The sequence below is a fragment of the Semicossyphus pulcher genome, unplaced genomic scaffold (assembly GCF_022749685.1).
Source record: "Semicossyphus pulcher isolate SPU_LCO1_2020_fin unplaced genomic scaffold, fSemPul1.0.p SCAF_22, whole genome shotgun sequence".
NCBI lineage: Eukaryota > Metazoa > Chordata > Actinopteri > Labriformes > Labridae > Semicossyphus > Semicossyphus pulcher.
Genome location: NW_027211696.1, coordinates 18,858,943 through 18,881,655, shown reverse-complemented (window position 1 = coordinate 18,881,655; position 22,713 = coordinate 18,858,943). Strand labels below are relative to the sequence as shown.

The following is a 22,713-nucleotide window of genomic DNA, read 5'->3' as shown; positions in this document are numbered from 1 at the left end:
ATTAAGAGTTAAGGTGAATTTAAAGGGTCAAACATCTAGAAGAAAATCAATTTATTTTGCACCTTTCTGCAGGATCTCTGCCCCCTCCTTGTTGGAAATAACTTCTGTGAAGTTTACATCAAATTTTTTTGTTAATGAAGACACCAAACATTTAGAAAATGGGTCAGAAAATCATAGAAAAACTGATACATGAAACCTACATAAAGATGTATTTCCATCACATTTTTGTCAGTTAAAAGATTGACTGCGGTATTTCATTATGTAATTTCTTTGGGCCCTCTTTTACAGTTTGAAGACACCCCATTGGAGAATTAGCAACTCTTTATCTCAAGGCGCCCATAAAATTAGTGGATTTTAAAAATGCATCGTTTTTTTCCCCAGATTTTCTGCAAATGTCTTTAAAAATTGTGTGGAAACTTTGCTGGTTTTAGACCATATTTATCTACATTTATTCTCTTAAAGGGCCGGTTTGCCGATTTTCAACCTCAGTCCTATCGTGCTATTATGAGGAGCTAATGCCATTATGGTAGGAAAAAAAATATAATTTTGCTTTGTGCCTTTGGAGGATGCTATCCGCTTCTCCAATGGGCCCTGGAAAACCTCCGCCAGAGTAAGGAAAACTACACTTCCTCAATCGAGGCCGCCCGCCTCTGATGTCATGTCTTGTTCAGAATCGTCAGGTTTGAAATGTAGACTGCAGACCTGAAGATGTTTTAGACGATCCACCGGTATATACTCGTCGTATTTCAGATTCTGTACCGCTTTAAACCATTGTCTGCAGTGGAACGCTAGTATTTCACTCCAGCGTCTCTTGCTGGGCCGTTCCTTTCAGAGGGAGGGGCGCAATGCATGCTGGGTGTTGTAGGAATGCAGAATGGGCGAAACCACAAGCTGTTTCTACAACTTTCTCCACAGCTATGGTGCCAATTTCTTTTGCTTCTATCGATTAGAGAGAACACCAGCTTTGACTGACAGCGGCTTTTTCCAGGGGAGAACTGCTCCTTTAAGAATCAGGGTTACTGTTAAAAAGGAAACGCTGATTACAGTATTACATGTGAGCAACACACAATAAATCCCATTCACCTCCATTTTACTGGATTTTACCTGCAGGGTTACATTTAACCAAAAAGAGGTGACAAAACGTGTCTTTTCTAAATGAGATTTTTTTAGTCTTAAACTTAGACTGCTCTTTACTCCACACACATTAATGCACATCCCCCAACACACGCACACTCAAACAGAGAGACACACACACCTGCTTTGCGCTGTCATACGATCCACTCTGCAGTCACCTGTAGATGTAATCTGTGAAGAATTGCCTCCTGTCTCCCTATCTGACCTGTCAGGCTTCAGGAAAAAAGGACCTGCGACACCTGGATTGTGGAGCGGTTTAAGCTTTAAACACCCTCCTCTCCCTTTTCCCCTCGTTCTGCGACTCCACTTCTGAAATGAGGAAAACATCTATATTCTCTGACAGGTTTCTGCGGGGGTACGCCGTTGGTGACGGGGTTCTTATATTCCCTTCCTTGGCTCGCGTTGTAGGCGATCCCTTGTTACATGAATTGAAATGTATAAATCTAACCATGTCTAGACATTTTCCAGCAGACTCTGCCGTGTGCAAGGAATTTTAAAAAAAGGGTTGGCGATGATAAACGCCCCCAAGTTACCAGGAGATCACATGTATGGAATCCCAATTTTATGACCATGAATCCGAAGAATGCCCCGTTTTGACCCTGTGTTTGTATGTTTGTCTGGCGTGTGTGTGCGTGTGTGCGTGTGTGTGTGTGTGTGTGTGTCCAGGCCTGGCCTCAGTAGCTGGAATGTGCGAGCCGGAGAGAAGCTGCAGCATCAATGAAGACATCGGCCTCGGTTCTGCTTTCACCATCGCGCACGAGATCGGCCACAAGTGAGTTTTAAGACTTTTAAGATGGTAATATAAAATATAAAACTTGACTTTACACTGATGCAAACGACAGCAGGGGGATAAAGTCAACGGGATTCATTCAAGAAGCGCAGATTCAGTCTTAAAGATGAGCTCCAGACATGTTTTAAGAAGAAGAGAAGATCAGAATACTTCCAGTTCTCTGCTTTTCCACTGACAGATTTTTGTTTGACACATAAAGAAAAGAGAATTTTTTAGTAAAAGTGAGATATATTTTTTATATCTAAAAAAGCTGGGGCACCGGTTTAGCTCAGCCGTTAAGGCTGTAGTCCTCGATGCAGAGGCCATAAGTTTAAACTCCCACCCTCGCCCCCCTGACGCTTGTCATCCCCTCTCTCTCTCCCCCTGTTTCTGACATTATCCACTGTCCTCTCACTCAATGAAAGCATAAAAATCCCAACAAATTATTTTTAAAAAAGAACAAAAAAATCTGAAAAAAGCTGTAACATCGGTCTCTTTAAAGCCACCAAACTCCATTGATAAAAACAGTGATTTAGTGTTGTAGAACCCAGGTGTTGCTACTCTACCTCTGCCTTAATCAGTTACTTTTATTTGTGTTATTTTGTTGTGTGTGATCCAAGCGTACCTTTTAAAACACCAGAAGTCACACAACAATACAACAAAACCTAACAAACCGAGGCGACAGTCGACCAGCACCTGCTGTGTTCTGTGGGGTAAAATTGCTGATTTTTTAAATGGGGTTTGGTTACGCTGAAGAGAGCGACTGTTTCTGGTTAAAAAAAATATCATACCTCACAAAAACATGATTTTATGCATTATGATTCTTCCTGTAATGTTATCAGACACACAATTAAATCTGTCAGTGCCAAAAAAAGCTCTTTAAGTGGAAGTTTGGGCATTACATTGCAGCCATTACTGCCTGATTCCTGGCTGTCGGCTGAAACAAACTACGGGAGCATTTCATAAACTTTTTTTTCCCTACATATTAGTCACCAAGACACTCAAATGTGTAAAAATAGCACAGATAAATCTTATATTCACATTTAAATTTAAATGTTATTGACGTTATGCTGCAGCTGCCTTTGTCACTGCCCCTCATTTTCTGTCGTGTTGTTACTGCATTGCATTGTGGGATATTTACACTTGTTCTTCCAATACTTTATGTTGTAATATTTCCCTGTTTTCATACTAAGGTTTTGGACTTGGTCTGATAAATGTAACATACTGTTTTAGCCTACTGAATAGCATGTTAGCATGAAATTTCATTATGGCATGTTTTCAAACTGAGCTTGGGGGCCAAATCGAGTCCTTCCAAGTCAAAAGGCTAAAGTTCAATTAATGTCACAAGTCACTGCTGTTAAAGTCAAAGTCAAGTTATGATCTTTTGCAGTTTTCTCGAGCCCCTTTCTTTCTTTTCTCATCACTTTCTCCTAAACTGACATCTCTTCCTACCAGACCTGCACGCAGCCCCCTCTCTCTCTCTCTCCCCCTGCAGACGCTCTTGAACTGTATCTCCACATATTTCCTCATGCAAAAGTCAGTGTCCGCATACCTCTGGCTCTTTCTTCCTGAATATAAAGCAAAATAATGATGATGTATTAGTCTACGTATCCCTCTCGGGAGAGTTCAGCAAGATGGCGATTTCCTTTATTATGTCTCGTGTCTGCTTCTGTTGTGGGGCAGTTGTAAAAATAGTCTCTGCTTCTAGAGGATGTATAAAAAAAACACGCTGCAGCGGGGTTTCGAGCGGGCTGATTTATTTCCAGAGTAGGGTAAAATGTCATAAACGCTGGCCTTAGAAAAACAGGTCGAGGCTGCGCGATGTGGTCGCGTTTGTTATATACATTAGACCTGATGTGTGCTGCTGGACGGTGAGGAAAAGTAAGCTTTGACATCCTGCTGTAACGTGAGAGTCTCTCTCATATGATATCCAGACAGATAAGCTCTTCTAAAAAATGAATTGTTAAAAAGATTTATTTTCAGCCCTCAGTGTGAAATAAATTCTTTCAGAGCTTTCGGAGCCCCAGGTTGAGGTTTCGGTCCTCGCCCTCGTTTGATGTAAAGTATCCTCGCGCCGGTCTGCAGCGACGCTCCCTCCCGGCCTGCTCAGACCTGCAGGCGGTGATTGACAGGCAGGCATCAGAGTGGTGATTAGAACCTTTTTTTCGTTCCTGCCGTGCCCCAGACAGAGTTTGACCCCTGACCCCTGGCTCTCCTGCACACAGCTGTTTCAGAGCCACATGTTTACAGCCACGGCCACTGAGGGAGACATCCTCCAGCCAGCAGCCTGGACGACTGTCCACTGTCGGCTCGTCTAAACTGTGTGTTTAACCCCCAGAGAGAGGGGTCGCCTTTACACCGCTGACGATCGCCAAGAAATTGTTAGTTTTTCCTGGTCTAAAAACTTTGGTTGTGTTTAGGCCTTTTTCACAGGGGACATTTTCACATCCAACAGGAGGCATTAATGATGGCTGTGTTCCATTTAGCTGCTTCAATTTCATGCTGACTAGCTGTCATGGCTTTCTCAGACACCTGAATAGAACAGAACCATTGTTAAAGTTATTTTTAACACCTGTGCTTTTCCTCCTGTTGGATGTAAAAAATGTCCGCTGTGAAATAAGCCTATTCCCTGTTTTCAAAGTGACCTCTGTGATGGTCTGTCGAAAAATGCGACCTATCAAAATACGCCACCACTGAAACCTCATATAAAGGTACTCTACTTCGACATGCTGCAGATACACGAGCGTGTAGTGGTATAGTATAAAAGGATTACGTAGTAGGAGCATTATTTGAGAGGGGATATTAGTCTTTTAAAATACGCTGCTCCTGAAATCTTAAACGTGTTATAACACGGGTAATAAAGTGTCGTAATTTGCTCCCCATGCAGGACGTTTACACCAGTTTGTAGTTAAAAACATACATGAATAAAGATGTCATAATACTGTGAGAGTTTAACCTTCATGGGGAATACACTACTGGGAATGGAAACCCATTTAAGACAGGGCGGCAGAGATGGTCTGAGCACTGTAGCTCATTCTGCAGCCACTCCCCGCCTGCGGTCTCTCCTCCCTGGGCTAAATAACCTCCTCCTCCAGGTGGTCCAAAGCTTGTGTGCTGGTGTGTAAAAAGTCAGACTCCTTTTGTGCTCCGAGCTCCGTGCCCAGGTACTTACCGATCTCACTGGCTAACGACAACAAGGACGCAACATGTCTGTCAGGAAACTCTGTACATCAGAGAGAGTTGAGACGGAGCAGTCGGAGGAGGTCAGAGGGAAAACCAGGGAATATTTGATCCAGAAGATATGATCCAGTTTCTGCACAGTCAGTGAATAAAGTAGTTTTTCAGTTATGAGTGAGAGACGATGAAGTTCATGACCTCCATGAAGTTTGACCTCGACCCAACAGAAATGTCAGGTTATAGCTGTGCGCCTGTGCAGGTTATAGTCAACCTGTTCCCAGTATTTGGTGCCTGTTATAGAGTTCTAAAGCATTCTGACCTCCTCCCCCTGTAAGAAAGAGGCCGTACCGATAAAGTTTTATCATTAGAATGATCATTTTTGTCAGGAAATAAATGAAAAATAAATAAAATATCATAAAAAATACAGTAATTTGAACTCTGTGTGTTTCAGTTTTGGGATGAACCACGACGGGATCGGGAATTCCTGCGGTACCAAAGGCCACGAGACGGCCAAACTGATGGCCGCTCACATTACAGCCAACACCAACCCTTTCTCCTGGTCCGCCTGCAGCAAAGACTACATCACCAGCTTCCTCGAGTAAGTGGATGATGGTTGTTCCCTGTGGGACTGTCTGAGTGTGTGTGTGTACAGCAGAGAAAAGGTGCACGCCTGTTATCCAGCTCACATGCAGCCTCCTCACAGCCACCGTCTGGCTCTTGTGGTGACACACGAGGCCGTCTTGTATGCGAGTCCTTCCCCACTTTTATTCACATCCATTTCATCACTGAGGCTCCTGCCAGACCTCCTTGTGGCCGCGTTTGATAGCTGGGTGCCTTCCACCCTTGCATCCTCGCACCACAAGGCGGGTGATGTTAGAGCTCCTGCGGTGCTCCGTGGTGATGCGTACGCCAGCTGCGTTCAACCGCTGCTTTGTGGATAAGTCGTAGAAGACAAAAAACCTGAAGAGCACAAATAAACTGAAAAGGAAAAACGGTGATATGTGGCAGAATGAGGGATTGGCTGAACCCTGCCAGCCTGGCATGGTTAGCAAACTTACAGGAAGCCAGACAAAACATCTGGAGCTAATGGCCTTCAGAGTCTGGCAGTGAAGTCCTGTGATCATGACAGGACTTTATACACCAAACACCCTGATGACTGCACGCTGAAGCTGCTTTAGAGGAGGTGTCTAAATTAGCAGCAAGTAGAAAGAGGACTTACACCTTATGTGCACTTCATGTGCACTTCAAGGCCACCAGACTCCATTCAGAAAATGTGTTATTTAACATTGAAGAACACTGTTGCTGCTTCTTTTGCTTAGTTTGTTTGTGTTTTCGTGATGTATTGGATCCAAGCTAATTATTTAAAACACCAAAGTGACAGACAACAATACAAACAAACTAACAGAGTAAGTAACACATGTGCAAGTCACAAGCAAGCCTCAAGTCAAGTCGAGTACTCAGCTCAAGTAAGTCACAAGTTACTTACCTTTAAAATGTTAGTTTACCCGGTTATATGGCCCTGAATCAGCCCCCCCGACTGTCTCATCCTAAAACATCTTCTCAAAAGAATACATTATTGATTCAAGGCGAGTCTAACGCAGCTTAAACTTAATGTTAGCTTTCTAGCTCACGCTTAACCGGCTGATAAATGAGCTAAACAGACACAATTACGTACCTTTATTTATGGATCTTAAAGGGATGAAGTTTGATGTGGTGGTCGTCGCACCGTGCAAACTGCTGTTCTTTTCTCTTTATAGTCATCCATTACAAACTCCTTAATCTAATTTACAGATTCTACATAGTAGAAGGCAGGGACGTGGATTTCCAGGAAGGCAGGTGTTCTGGTTTCTGTTTGAACTACGCTTGTAGTCCGAGTAATATTGACCGATCACGTATCAGCAGGCTGCGGCGTACGTAAAGCAGGCGGAACATAATCCGCCGTAACGACTGACGAGGATTTAGCTTCTTATTAATCTCTATAAACAGACATCTGCATGCTAACAGCTAATAATCTGTTCTAATGTAACTGTGACGCTGCGTCACGAAAGCTGCTCAGCGTTCAGATTTCCCAATTTCCTCGAATGCATCAGATTGATCCGACCTCCGTTCAACAAAAGAGCATTTTAAAAGTTTCTTCTCCTCTTGAGGACAGACCTGATGAAGCTTGAATTTTTACTTCACGATGATGAAATTTGGGCAAAGGTACGACCCGTTAATAACAAGTCAATCACAAGAAAACGGTTTCTCTTTCTGTAACGATGCAGCACGCGGGAAAGGAAGTCTTGACGGGAAGTTGTTTATCGCTCACCGCCCGGCACGTTCACCTGTGTCCCCAGAGGCTATATCGTCTCAGACTATAGCCGATGGGATCTGAGATTACATACTCCTTAATCCAAATGTAAGGATTTTTGGCGTAGCGCCCTCCATGTTTGCTGCCTCCGCCGTTGCCTCTGCTGTAGGTTGCCAGATTTGCGCGCACTGCACTAAAAATCACCCAACCATGATCCAAAACTTAATGTAAAATATATTTAATTGAAAAAAGGTCATAAAAAATCCTTACGAGTCGACTGTCTCAAGTCTAAGTCAAGTCTCAAGTCATTAATGCCAAGTCAAAGTCAAGGCGAGTCTTTTATCAATGTTAGTCAAGCAAGTCTCAAGTCCTCAAATTTACGACTCGAGTTTAACTCGAGTCAAGTCATGTGACTCGAGTCGCCCACCTCTGCACACTGACCCATCAAGGCTCACATAGACGACAGCAGCTCCTGTGTTCTGCATCGTCTTGTGGCCTTTAAACGAGCACATTAACGCCTGTTTCTTGTTTTTAAAAAAGCATCTTACTCTTTAACAAAAATATCCCTCACTTTCAGGATACTCTCTGAGTCTGCCTTGCTGCTACCATCTGAAGCAATCACGGCTAAATACCCTCTCTATCCTGTCAACTACACCTGTTAGGGATTTGAGCTCTCTCTGGTGTCCTCAAACATCTCCAAAACATCCGCACAGATTCTGCTGCCTCCTCTTTACCAAACTGTGTGGCCTGGGCAGTAAAACATTTAAGCCGAATGAAGAGCGATATCTGCTTTTTCATTCCTTGTCAAAATCCCCTCCATTACCCACAATGCAAACCAACTGTTAACACTTTGGTCAGAGATTTGGGAGTTTTGCTAGCAGTGGCTAACCTGTCCTGGAGGTGCTAGCCTCAAGCAGAGATGAGGAGTGGGGCTACAGAGGTCCGGTCTTCCCCCAACCTGTAAACAGACTTTGATGTGTAAAAGTGGTGGAGTTCCCCGTTTCAAACAATGAACATCAGAGTCACCGTGGTCTCAAACACAATCTGACATCTCTCCACAGGCTGAGCCCCTGGGTGGGCCGTGCCACTGTGGGGAAACTGCTTCATTGTGTTGCAATAACAATTATAAAGAGGTCAGAATTGTTTCGGCGGAATGGAAACATGCTGCCATTCTTCTTTGTGCCTCTTAAACCGTCTCAGAGAGAGGTTAAGGCCTCCTCAGCTTACTATATAAAGGGCTGAACGTTTGCTAAAAATGAACAAAGAGCCACGTTAGCTCTGCAGAACATGTGGAGACACGTGGCACAAGAACTTTAAAATAGAGATCTGAGTGAGTCACGTCGTTAAATCAATACTGTACAACAACAAAGGAGTAAATCACTATGTGCAATGTGAAACGGGTCAAACCCACACCCCACTTTGCCGTTCAAGCTACATCTTAAAAGTTATTTTTAGCATTAATTAGCTCATTGTTTTTGTTGCGCGGCGTTACCGTTTTGGCAGCATTTGAAGCAGCAGTTTGAGAAAAGCCCCAAAAACCTCGTCTTCTTGTTTGGCACAAAAGGACAGACGTGGTTGGTGAACGTAGTGGAACATTTAGCCGAAAAAGAGACGGATATTTCCTTTAGAAGTTGGTGGAGACCAAAAACAGAGCAAAAAGAAAGCAAACATGGCAGACGGCAGGAAACACGACTCCAAACGATGCTTATGTGCTTTGTTGATGCTGATTCCATCCTGTAAATGTTAATTTAATTGGTGGAATATGTCCTCAACTAAAACGTGAAGTGTAAGACTCTTTTAAAAATGATCCAATGCATTTATTGAACATGTCATTAAAACAGCCAACACAATGCGACCACCATTGGTCTTCATCAGGGTCAATGTTAGCCGCAGTTAGCACAGCGATATCATGTTACACTAATGAGTAGAGAAGGACGATGGTTCTTAATCAGTGTGAAAGTCTATTGGTCACAAACAAGGTAGATTTACATCATGAATAGAAGAGAGAGAGAGAGAGGGCGGAAACAGGGATGGTTCCACATCCGTCCTTCAAAATAAAAGTCCTCTAGCACCTTATTTTGACGCAGCTCCCAAATGGAGCTCCTCTTTTCCTGCAGCTGAACGATAACTTGGTCAACTAAGACTTTTTGTTGGAGCCATTTTTGGCTTTAATCTAATTATTATTGTTACAGTAATTTTTTGATGTTTGTGAGATTTTATTTGCTTAATCACCTGATTTACCTCATTAAATTGGTCTTGTAACTTTAAAATGACGGTCTCCTCCCTGCTGCGGCCACAATGCACATTAAAGGGAGTGCATCACCTGTGTGTCCATACAGGGAAGAGTAAGGTGGAGACAGGTGAACACAGTGTGACGAGGAAGCGGGGAAGTCTTTTGACTGCACGCTCTTTTTATTGTTTTACTAAAGAGAGTTTAAGTTGATCGTTCTGTAAGCCTGATGCAGATAAAGGTGATCCCCGACAAAGTACAGTGTCTTTATTTGGTAAGAAGTTAGTACACTTTTCCTTTGACTAATGTTCACATGTGTTTGTCAGGCTGATTAGATTACACGAGGAACAAATTAATCTTGTTTAAACTGCTCTCTTTTATTGCACTCGACATCACAGGGACGTATCATTGTTGAGTTGAGTCAAAGTGCTTAACAGTCGCAAGGTATCGGTAGAGGTATACATGACTGAAGAAACAATACATTAAAAGCAATTATATATAATGTAATAACACAGTAATCACTTATAATAACTATAATACAATCAGAGACAGAGGATTGGAAAAGCAAGCAAGAGGAAATCATGAGGAGCTCAGTTAAAAGTGAGACGAGGTGTGTCTTAAGGTTTGCCTGGGGGCCTGGGGGCAGCAACTGAAAAAGCCCGCTCACCTTTGGTTTCTATATCCTGTTTCACATGTTTGCGCTCCTGACAACTTACAGGAATTACACGACAGTCAATACCTACCTGAAATTGCCCATTCACGCTCATCTCACGAGGCAGGACATGACGTTAAAAGTACGCTGCTGCATCTCGGTCTTCTCTCTTGTTGTCGTCTTCTAAACTGTCCTTCTTCTTCGACCTTCGACCCTGTTGTTTGTCGCTCTTCTGGTTTCACATGATATAAATGTCATCACCCCGTCTACTTGCTCACTGACTATACCAACGTTCACACACCGGCTCACCCCAACGTCTTGCGGACATTTAACTCGGAGGCTGGCAGGAAAAAGTCTGCACAAATTTGTCGTTTGCGTTCACGCAGCCCAGGGAGACTTTCAGGAGCGCAGTGCATGTGTGACAGGGACTGAGGTGTGAGTGAGGCTGCTGCGATGAAGACCTAAGTGACCTGGCAGCAGAGCGCGGCATCAGTGGATCAGTGATGGAGAAGAAGCGGAGCGATCTTTACAGTACGCACAAAAAGAAGCCTTTTCTCTCTGCAGTTCAGCTTGATTGCTCATCACTAAGAGCAAATCCTGTGTGACCTCTCTGTGGAGCATCGGTTGGATGAAGTCTGCGGTGCGTCTTTGTGTGTGTGTGCGTCTGCTTGTGTATTCATGTTTGGTTTAGCGAGGCCCTCCAAGAAAGCCGATAATAGCGGCCTGTGGTTGTCAGATGATGTTTCCGGCTGAAAGCTGTTAGAGGAGGGGGAGCGAACGGCACTTGTGACAGAGATGACAGCATTATATGCCAGCTCCCAACTGAGGACACAAAGAGCCGCTTCTCTGCTGCTCCGCCGGGTTCCTGTCCTCTTTCTGGCTCGAGTGTCTGACAGCGGCCGACGCTAAGAAGGAGACAAAGTTGTTTAGCTTGTTTGCTTAGCAGACTTCACCTGTATTATACCTCCGTCTGTATCCGCCTGTTTCTCTTCCCATGTTATTGCCTTTAGCTTTTATGCTCCTCACAAAAGGGTTCTGTCTGTTCTGTAAACTCCAATTATCCTCCCATTCTCTCCCTGATTCAGAGTTTTGGATATCGCTCATGCGTCCCCTCGCCAAGTAAACAACTTTGGCTGTGGTGTTGGCCTAGATTCACCGTCGTGCTAAAGCAATATGTGGCGCTTTGTTTGGGTTTTTAAGCATGCTTTATGAATGCACTCACAGTTCAGTCATAGTTTACTCTGTTAAAAATGTTAACAGGCAGGGTTGTTTGGGTTTATTAAGCTCCCGCAGACCACAGTTTGAATATTAGACATGTGTTCCTTAAGATAATTGTTGGGTTAGTCTGATGCGATCACGCTGCTGTCCAGTCAGTTCGGTTGACGTCTCCAAGATCGGCCGGTGTCAGAGTTCAGGGACAGCTGATGTTCTCGCTTATTAGAGGATATTTCCGCTCGGCATAATGAATTTGGCTGCGTCCAGCGGACAGGAAGCCTTTGCGACAAGTCAAATAAAAGCCTCTATGTTTAAACTTTGACTATTTTGTCTCTCTCCAAACCAATAAATAGTGAGGCTTGCCCCGAGTGCGCGGGGAGTCTGGGGGCCTCAGAGAGCAGTTTGTCTCTCTCTCTACATGACGATGAGGGTCCTCCGAGGAGCAGGAGCCAAGAAACGGGATTATTCCATTCAGAAATAGAGAACGGGGGGATGGAGAGAGGAAGAAAGGGGAGAGAAAGAGAGGAAAGAGGAGGATTATCATCTCTCTTTTGGAACGTTTAAGTTACATTTTAAACACATTTGCTGCACAAACAAGCAGCATGTGTTGTGTGTCTTCTTTTATTAGAAAAGCAGACTTAGAGATTTAGTGCATAAAGACAGTTTGTCATTTAAACGTCAAAGTACAGATTATTGTATCACTAAATAAGAAAGTGAATGAACAAAACTGCCAGGTGTAACTGCTCCTGTTTACTAATGTATCATCCATTTAGAGTAACCAGCAAAAGAGGACATGAAACATGGTTGACATATCTGACCTGAGCTGCACGGCGTTGCAGTGGTTTGTGATGTTGCCGCACAGCTAGAAGGTTCCGGGTTCGAATCCCGGTTCGGATGTAGAGAGGCTTTCTGTGTGGAACATGTTCTCTCCATGCATGCTTGCATTCCCTCCGGGTACTCTGGCCTCCTCCCACAGTCCAAAGACATGCGCTTTAGGTTCTCTTAATTGCCCGTAGGTGTGAATGTGAGCGTGAAAGGTTGTCTGTCTCTATACCCGTTTCCCACTGGTAAAAAAAACTGCAAAACCCGTGTCGACACGTTAATCTCCGCCCCCTTTACGGATGCTATGCTCTGTCGGTAACTTCTGCCACTCCTCGTCATCTCAGCTACAAATTCTGCCCGTCTCCGTCCGAGCAGCGCTCGAACATCGTTCCAAATTTGTCGGCGCAGAGTTTGACACACAGTAACATCTTCACTGTTTACTAACCCTGTCTCCCGCACGTTTGTGATGTCAGACGGTGACGCAGCAGAAAGAAGCTGACAGGAGTATACTTCACTGGCAATGGGAAAAGAGACAATCAGCATCTATAAGCGGGTCTTCCCAGGTCTGAAAAACCTGCGTCAACACGTCAAATTTAGGTGGAAAAGAGGTTTATGTGTCCTGTGATTGAGTCCCCTGCAACCCTGAATACATAGGGGATATAGATGATGGCTGAATGCTAAGCTAAGCTAAGCTAAACTAAGCAAACTGGCTGTTTGCAAGACAACGAATCGGCATATTTTCAAAAACACTTTCCTTTAATCGTGCAGCCTGATTCAGCAAACTGCTTATTTGCAGCTCGCTCTTACTTGCATGAGAGGTGGACATTGGTCCTCCTGATATTTCCCTGAAATGAGATTAAAGGGCCTGTTCAGCCTCATTTAGCTTCAGTGCTGAATCCAGATTGGTTTAATTTAACCTCTGAAATTTCAGTGTTCTTCAGTCCAGATGAAGGTGATTTAAAGTCAGATTGTGGTGCCTCACAGCGATGGAAAAAATATGTTAGAAACAAAAGGAACAGAGTCCCTTTTACTGCGAATAATAAGACACATTATCAACAGGTTTGTTCCCTAGACTTTAGACTGTTTCTATTTTCTCTAAGCAGTTGAACAAGCCCACATCTTTCTGCAGAAGTACCCCCTAGAGTCCAAGTCATAGGAAAACTTCTATTCGTCTTCATTGTATTAAGATGCAGGCAGACAAATGTGTCAAAACTATTCAACTCCCAAAGTATTCTGGGCCCACGTTGCAGTCTGCATTATTGTTGTCACCGGGCCAACTTTTCCTTTCGAGGGACTGGAAGCATTCCCCGGCATGCTGCAGCTGCCACAGCTGGAAAGAACACAGTGTTATAGTAAATAGCCGTGGTGATATTTTGCCTTGAGAGCAGCCTCTGACTCAGAAGCGAAGCAGGGGAGGTCGGGATCAAAATGAAACACATCTGTGGTTGTTTATTGGCACTTTGGGGTGATTTCAGTGTCTTACTCGTTCGCAAAAGGTCAAAAGAATAATATTAAATTTGCTCCTGTTAGCCAAGCGTCAGCTCGAGGAGATGCCCTCACAACCATGGATAAACAGCGACACCAACCAGGCTATTTTTCACCTACTAGAAAACAAACTGTCATCTGTGTGAGTGCACTTTATTCTGTCTGACAAAACAGACTCAACACAATCCAAGGCCTGGAAATATAACCCTCTTCCTTCCCTGCTCTGTTACTTCATATGCTCTTCTGTAGAATCACTATAAGCAGTGACATACATGATAGCGGAGCACGGAGCCATATAATCAGAGAGGGCCGGTCTTTAAAGGCAGATCGCCCCTGGTGAAACGTCTCTGCTCGTGCTCCAACGCTCCCTTTGATGAGGGGGTGTTGATGTGTGATATCAACATTAACTACATGTCATTTGAGACCCTTGACAAGCTTCCTACAGGGGTGGTTTGGTGCTAAAAATAAATCAAGCCAAGGTGTTAAAGGGGAATTCCAGTATTTTTAAAACCTGGGCCCTGTTTTTACATATTTTGGGGTCTAAATGACGAATAGGTACAAAAAGTTTTAGAATTGCTCTTGAAGATTGATTCAGACCGCAGCCATGAAACCAGTAAAATGGCTGCATGGTATCCCTTTGGGGCAAATGCACCCTATCAAAGTATGTTTGTTTAAAGTGCCTTTTTAGCTGGAACAACTTTTTGGAAAAAATAGCCATTTTTTGTTGAGGTAAGATGCTTTAATCCAACTATAAAAACACCTGTGAAATCGCTCTTTCCAAAGCCACCAGACTCCATTGACAAAAACAGTTATTTTACGTTGCAGGTGTTGCAGGTCTAGCGCAGCCTAAACTGGTCAGTTTGTTTGTGTAATTGTGTTGCAATGGCTCCATAATTAGCCTTTTAAACTAAAAAGTCACAAAATAATACAAACTAACTAACTAATTGAGGCAGCAGAAGACTAGCAACTCCAGTTTTTGGTGAGGTAAACTTACAGTTTTTTAAATGGAGTCTGGTGGCTTTAGAGTCAGCAGAATAAAAGCTGTTTTTTGGTAAAAAAAAAAAAAAAGCATCTTGCTCTTATGTATATATTCTATATCTGTAGGGATCCTTTCTGTAATGTTGTCAGACAGTTTTAATAACAGTCAGTCAGTGGCAAAAATAAATACTTTGATTGTGCGCATTTTCCCCAAGGATCACGTTGCAGCCATTACAGCTTGATTCACAACTGCCATCTAAAGTAATCTACTTCAGCTATTCCAAAACTTTTTTTAATCTATTTGTCATTTAGACCTTAAGATATGTAAAAATGGGGCCCAGGTTTAAAAATACCAGAATTCCCCTTTAAAAAAGAAGAGGGGTTGAATTTAATCATCCAATCTTCTGCATTTCTACCTCTGTCATCAGCCAAGTGTAGAAAGGTTTCTTTGTGTAAGAAACAATCCTATTGTAGGTTTGTCTTTTTGACAGCTCAGGTCGGGGGACGTGTCTGGACAATGAACCTCTGAAACGAGACTTCCTGTACCCAACAGTGGCCCCGGGGCAGGTGTACGATGCAGACGAGCAGTGTCGCTTCCAGTACGGAGCCTCCTCGCGCCAGTGCAAGTATGGGGTAAGAAACCAGCATCTTCTTCTCACATGTCTTCTTCTCACTGACCCTAGGCTCCTTGAAATACCTGTCTCTTTGCATTAGGCTCAGGATCTGTTCATATGGCCATAGAGATAAACCTCCATAAATCTGTTAAGGAATCATTAGAACTTAAAGGATCTTTTCAATGACAAAAAATGTTCAACTATTTTGATTTTTGATTGTCTGTTCGTCTGTCCCATTCTTGATATCTGAGGGACACCAGGAGTAAATATTGTCAAATTTGGCACAAACGTCCATTTAAACTTGCGGATGAATTGTGCCCAATTTGGTAGTCAAAGGTCAAAGTTCAAGGCTACTGTGACCTCTCAAAACAACTTTTTTTTTTGGCCATAACTCAAGAATTCTTTGGCTAGTTGTGACACAATTTCGCACAAATGGGATCCAGAATCACCTGGAGGGATAAATTTTAAATTTGGCGAAAACGTCCATTTGAACTTAAGTATAAACTGTTTCCAATTTGGTGGTTACAGGTCAAAGGTCAAGGCCACTGCGACCTTGTGAATCTTTTAGGGCCATAACTCAAGAATTAATCCTTTAATTATGACACGTTTCAGACAAATGGCTATATATGGGCATAAAATGATGAAGCGGTAACATTTGTTAACCAATAGGTCAAAGGTCAATTTCACAGTGGCATCATAACATCCTGGAAAAACACTGTTGTACCAATATTTCTTTCATGTGAACACAAAATCTCAGTAACGCCTCGAAATAATCCCCTCAACTTTGGCACAAACATCCACTTGGACTCATAGATTAAATTATAGGATTTTGGTGTTCAGAGGTCAACGGTAAAGGTCACTGTCCTCTTGCTTCGCTCCCATTCTCATTCATATAGTTTTTTGTTTATCCATCTAAGTGAATGATGCCGTTCACGGATCCAAGTCCGTACAAGTGTAAAATTGCATTATGAATGCAAAGCAACCAGAAAACAAGCGCCATTTACAATCCTGTTAAGGTTATATTTTTCACACGTTAAACTGTGTTGATGTACAGGTACAGTAAGTCCTCACTGGGATAATCACAGTTTATATTCCCTAGCTGAGATTAAAGGAAGATAAACATGCAAGGAAGACTGTTTAATAATTGTCTGGCAAATATAGCTGGGTGTCTTTCCACACAATGTCTTATTCACCTAAAATTAACAGATAAAGAGATGAAGGATCGCCATCAACACTCCCCTCATCTGTACTGATAATGATTCATTCCCAACACAGGCAGTGAAAGACAACAAAAAAACACACGGTAAAATGAGCGGTCGAAAGAATCCACAAAGGTTTAAGGAACAAAAACATGATATTGTTTTACGTCACGTAAATATTTGATCAAACGATGGAAAAAAGACCGAGATTAGCTGAGATCATAGAGTTATTTCATTTCATTGAAAGAAATATCTGACAGCAGATTATAACAGGCCCCAAATCAAGCCCTGTTATTTTGGTTCCTAAGCTCATAATTGTGGTTTCAGATCAGCATGAAAGAAGAACATTTACGAGCAGACTGGGCTCCAACAAAGCTAAATTAGAGTTTTTCATCTGATCTATTTCATGAAGCCATCTGTGAAAGAGATGCCCTTTGCAACTTCTTACAGGACAGCCGTGACCGCAGAAATGGATAAAAGGCCTAATGAATGGAAGAGTCTGGTTTCTGAAGCCATAACTTATAGAAGAACAGTGATGGGAAACTAAAGGAAGTCTAGCCAGAGCGTATCAAAGTTTATCGCTAACATAACAATAAATAATCTCTGCACAATCATTATGTGGGTTTTAATATTTCACTGGTTAAACATGTTTGGCTCAGACTGTAAGAAGACAAAATGATTTATGATGTATGTAACCACAGGAAACTCTTAAATTCTGGCAATAAATCGTCGCCATATTCGCTCATCTTTGGGACCACACATGACCCGTTGTGTCCTCTTAAACTGGCTTAAACAGCAGAGAAGACCAGCAGTTCCCATCTTTGCAGGGGTTGCTGTTTGATTACTGGGTGAGATATTAGAAAAAAGGAAGCTCTAAAGCTCCTGAAGCTCTAAATTTGATTGATTTTTGGTCTCTAGACGCGACAAACAGTCAGGGCAATTGAACATGCAACATAGCTGTAGGTTTCTAGGCCAAGCAGTAGGCCAAGAAGGAAACATTACACATAAACATTTGTCACAACCTGCTGTTGTAGCCAACACCTACCATGTTTGCATTAAATCAACTCTCATCCAATTAGTTGGATACCCAATTCAGACGCGTCGTCCAGACTGGAATTAAAGTATTGAACGGTTCACCATAAAATTCTGTACGTTTATGATATACAAAGAACAATGACTTTGATAATCAGTGGATTAGCGTAGCATTGTGTAAAGACAATCATGATCCCCGGAGGATCTATTAGATGGATTGCCATGAAATTTGTTACAGACAGTCATGGTCCCAATAGGGTTATCAATTAGCATCAATATAATCAGGTCAACTCCAATACTTTAGCCTCAGTGAGCCTGATGGATGGATGGATGGGGTAATTGTTAGCATGCTATCAGGCTAATTTAAAATGGTAAACATGGTAAACATTGTCACTTCTAGTCATCAATGTTTTAACATTGACATGGTTAGCAGGCTAAAGGCAGTATCATAAAGCTGCTAGCATAGCTGTTGACTCTGTTTGAACAATTTTCCCCGACCCATATGATTGTGTGCCTTACAAAAGTTTTGTCTTACATCTATTTATATGCGTGTAAACTTTTTACATTTAATATCCAAAACGTTTGTTTGAGAGGATTGGGCTACTTTGATAAAGACTGGTTATGTTTGAGCCTCTAAATGGGTTCTTTGATTTCAGTCATACCTGGCTCCGTTGGATTAGATCAATTCAACAATCTCATCCTTTAATCAAACTTCTCAAAAATCAAACCAAAGTCTAAATTGCTTTGTATTTAGGGGTCATTAACCAAACAAAGATGGGAACCACTGATGCAGTATTTCACTGGGTTTGGCTGACGACACCTTTAGAACCGTGGGGATATCACCGTTGTTAAATCCCAGCATGAGACTGTCAGAGGTGGGAAAAGTAACACAGACGTCAAGAGAGGAAGTTCGAGTAATTTATAGCAATAATTTAGTTTCGGTGACTACTTCAGTCTGTGCTCAAAGCTACCGACACTGGAAGCTGAAGGTATGAAAAGCAAACAACCTTTGATGGCTGTATTAGCGAGACCCTTACTGAGTGCCCCTGCCCTTTTTATCGCCGGCTTGTTCTCTCTTTAGCGTAAATCCATCAGGCCCTCTTCCACGTTCGTTAAGGCCCGGGCCGCTGACCTTTTAGCAGGGCCCAGATAGTGAATGGAGCAGCGGGGCGGCTTATTGAAACCAGCTGGCCGAGGGGAGCCGCTGCAACCAGAGAGTGGCAGTTTGCCGCTTTATTTAATCTGGATAGGCTCAGGGAGCTGCGGGGCCGTGGCATATTTACTGACCTCCGGGGTCAGAATCTCTGCGCGGGATCATAACTCTTTTTCATGGGCCTGCTCTTCTGCCGTACACAATTGTCCTGTAAAAGCCTTTGAAGATGAGAGGCAAGTCGACCCAGTTTGCTTTAATGGGAAATCTAATGCAAGGTTGTGCAGAGCTGTCCTTGTAACATGTGTTCACTTTATGGTTTTATTTGTTTGGGGGCAACTTAGAGCTGTCTACTCACTATCTCTCTCTCACACACACTCCCTTCCTTCATTGATCTAAATGGATTCTCCTTATGCTCCAGACTGAGGACTGTTTGTTCAGACCGCTCAGTAATACTAAAGATATTTGTTCGACCTACAAGTCGTCTTTATCTAAGACTTGGGAGGCCTGTTGCTCACACTTGATTTCCCCTAAGAAGCAGAAATTGGATTTCTTGAACTGATGTCACGGTCCCGTGTGGTCCGGAGGCGAACGTGAGCAAACGTTAGTCATGGTGGTGTTGATCCAGCTGACTCTTCATTTCTCATAAGAGAACATTAACAGCAACAAGTGACCTTTGGCTTATTGCTCAAGATGCACCATGATCCAAAGCATATGCGCTCTAAAGTTAGCGGTCTCAGAGTTGTCTCATCAACCCCTCTGATCCTCTGATCTGCAATCTGTAGATTTATAGATGATGCTGTTTGGGTTCGTTTTTTTCTCTCACAGAAGAAAAAGGAAAACCACAAAGGCTACCGATAAATCATCTTCACCCTTATTCATCAACAAACCACCCCCCAGTCTGCTAAAATGATTTATTCTGACCAACTTGCTTTTGCCTTCTTTCCTAGGAAGTGTGTAGAGAGCTCTGGTGCCTTAGCAAAAGCAACCGCTGTGTAACTAACAGTATCCCTGCTGCAGAGGGGACCCTGTGCCAGACCGGCAGCATTGAGAAAGGGGTAAGTCATCAAATGTTTCTCATACTTTTTACATAAATTACCCCACAGAAACACCACATTTTCTCACTTACTCAAAGTGGTGTCTGGGGATAGCTGTGGTTTTGAGATGTATCCTTTGAGTTTTCTGCCTCCACCCTCACCTCCCGCATCCGGGCCCTTAACCACGTTCTTACAAAATGTAAACCAAGTTTCCGCCAACTGATATTCAAAAGCAAACCCGTCATCAATGTTTATTTAGCTTTCTGCCTTTATTAGATAGAATAGCTGAAGAGAGACAGGAAATGTGGGGAGGAGAGAGTGGGGGATGACGTGCACCAAATGATCGTCAGACCGAGAGTTGAACCTGCGACCAGTGCGTTGAGGACTGTAGCCTCTGTACATGGAGCGTCTGCTCTACCAACTGAGCTAAACCAGCACCCCCATCAACAATGTTGTTTCTGTTAGCTACTATGACCCACAAGTTCCCTTTTATATGATGGCTGAAGTTAACTGGTGGCCCTAAATATCACGTATGAAATTCCTTTAAATGTACTGAATTCAAGACGAGGCATCAAATATATTTCTTACATGAAGTTCGGAATCTTGAGATAAAATGTACATAAAAGGAAGAAAGACTTAGCCTATAACAAGAGATAGCATTTAACAGAGGAGTAAAATTATAAGATATAAAATTTATATTTTTATCCTAATGTATCCTAATAAAAGTTTGTTACAATCAGACTTTTCAGAAACAAAACCAAAATTAGCGCCTGGTTAGCCATAATAGCCAATTAAGCTAGCTGGCCTGTAAGCCACTAAGGTGTGACACAGCTGATAACTGTGCCTGATATAAACTTGACTCATAACAAGAGATAACATTTAAAACAGGAGAAAATGACTGTGAAATTTAAATTCAGTGTTTTTAACAAAACACTGTGGCTTGTGTAGCCACAATAGCCTGCCAAGCTAGCAGGCCTTTTAACATAATGACATTCACCAACTTTTTTCCCTCCATAATTTGGGTTTATAAAAAGAGTTATCACACAATTATCAAAGGAGGACGGGGCTTTGGATTATGTGTTTTTAATTTCACATTGTCTTTAACAAATGTTACTTCACTGTATCTTTCAAGAAACAAAACCAAACTTGTTAGCGCTTGGTTAGCAGTAACTTAGCCGGTCAAGCTAGCAGGCCTGTTCGGCCTTCAATGTGGGACACAGCTAATAAGGTGACTTTCCCTTAAGCAGAATTCTTCCTGCATAATTTGGAAATATAAAAAGAGATATTACAGAATTAGTCCAGGGATTATGATTGTGTATTTTCACTATGTCTTTAAGAAAAATGTAACGTCAGTGTGTCTTTCCAGAAACGTAACCAACCTTGTTGCAATCTGTTAGCCATAACTTAGCCCGTCAAGCCACTCGGTCACTAAGGTGTGACACAGCACATAAGAAGACTTACCCTCAAAGGTCAGCCCTGTCAAGGCGGTTGCAATTGTATACGCTGTGAATCTATGAGTTGAACTCTATTGAAAAGCTCTGTGCAGATTAACTAGGCCGTAAATCCACTGACAGTTTTCCCATTGGGGAAGTGCAGTACCTGCTTCTTAGTGTGCAGAAATTATAACTCAACTTTTTCAGCTCTGGGAAGTTTTAGCATTCCCTGAATTTGCACTCATGCAATGTGTGCTTTGATACTCAAACTCCGACACACACACATGCAACCAGGCCAGGCTTGAGGTCATCGGCCCGCTGTTGATGCCAGCCAGGTTAGGAGAGACAGTTTTAACACGGATTACGGCAGCCATTGTCACCGGATGGTCCGAGGTCTAAAAGGGAAGAATAGGAGAGTGTCACGAGCTGTCACCCGTGATTACCATTAGCTCAGTGGAGCCTTTGAGGTCCGGGGCCCACGGACAGGGTCCTCGACAACACAGGGGGCCCCAGGTTGAGCCAGGGGGGCTTTGGAACAGCTTTCGGAGCAGCTTTAGGAGAGCCACTGGCATACTCTGTCTGCCCTGCCGGGGACAGCTTCAAAGGAATATGAATGTCAGCCATTTCTCACCCAGCGTGTAATGGAGAGAGGCCCTTCCAACAGGAGCAGGGAGAGAGGGGAGAGAGATTGGGGGAGAGGGCTGAGGGAGAGACAGAAACTGACCAGCAGAAAGGAGTTTTGATGTTCTTGCTGTGTTGAAATGAAATGTACTTTAAGGAGGTATTGGAAAGCAGAAATAATCCCCCTCCTCTCCGTGTCAGTGAGTTTCCCTTCTGTGTTCTCCTGATCCCCCGTCCTCCTCATCTCTCCAGCTCCTCTCGCCTCTCTCCCTCCGCTAATCTTGTTTGGACAGCATCTCAGGACAAGAATGAGTAAGTCAGGGAAAGAGGACACTGGCCCAACCTCACCTTGACTGTCCTGGTATCACTTGGTTCTTAGCCTACTGACACAGTTGGAGAGACAAAGAGCCGCCTCTGATCCCCTCTTCTCTCTGTCGCTCTGAACAGCTTAGCCCAAGGATTAAAACACTCCTGAAAAGCAGCACAGGGCTGCCCTCACCACCCCTCACCTGGAAACACGTGACAGTTACCTGGAAACATGAAACAAAACTACAGAAACATACTAAACTAGTATAAGAAGTTGTTCTGTTTATTAGGGTAAGAATGTGTTACAAAGAACACATTTTAATAGACTAATACATTTGAGGCATAACTAAACATTTTGGGGAAATTTCCAAGACCTCAGCTAAACCCTGAAATAAAACAGCCATAGATGCTAATAATTACCTGCTTACACCTCCATTAACATTATAATTTATATTAATTGTGTTAGACTTAGTCTGTAAACTATCTATGAATATAAATCAAGCATCTTAGAGATATAAACATGTTAAACTCCAATAATATCAATCCTGTTTCCTTTTACAGCAAAGTCC

General features: G+C 42.9%; 1 protein-coding gene across 1 annotated transcript in view; it reads left to right on the top strand.

The window, feature by feature from the left end:
- adamts6 (ADAM metallopeptidase with thrombospondin type 1 motif, 6) overlaps positions 1-22,713 on the top strand; it is a 73,203-nt gene that overhangs the window by 13,863 nt on the left and 36,627 nt on the right. Inside the window, exons 8-11 of the mRNA XM_069673502.1 lie at positions 1,801-1,906; positions 5,532-5,678; positions 15,244-15,385; positions 19,698-19,805. Coding sequence (XP_069529603.1) covers positions 1,801-1,906; positions 5,532-5,678; positions 15,244-15,385; positions 19,698-19,805 — 503 coding nt within the window. The remainder of the gene's footprint in view (positions 1-1,800; positions 1,907-5,531; positions 5,679-15,243; positions 15,386-19,697; positions 19,806-22,713) is intronic.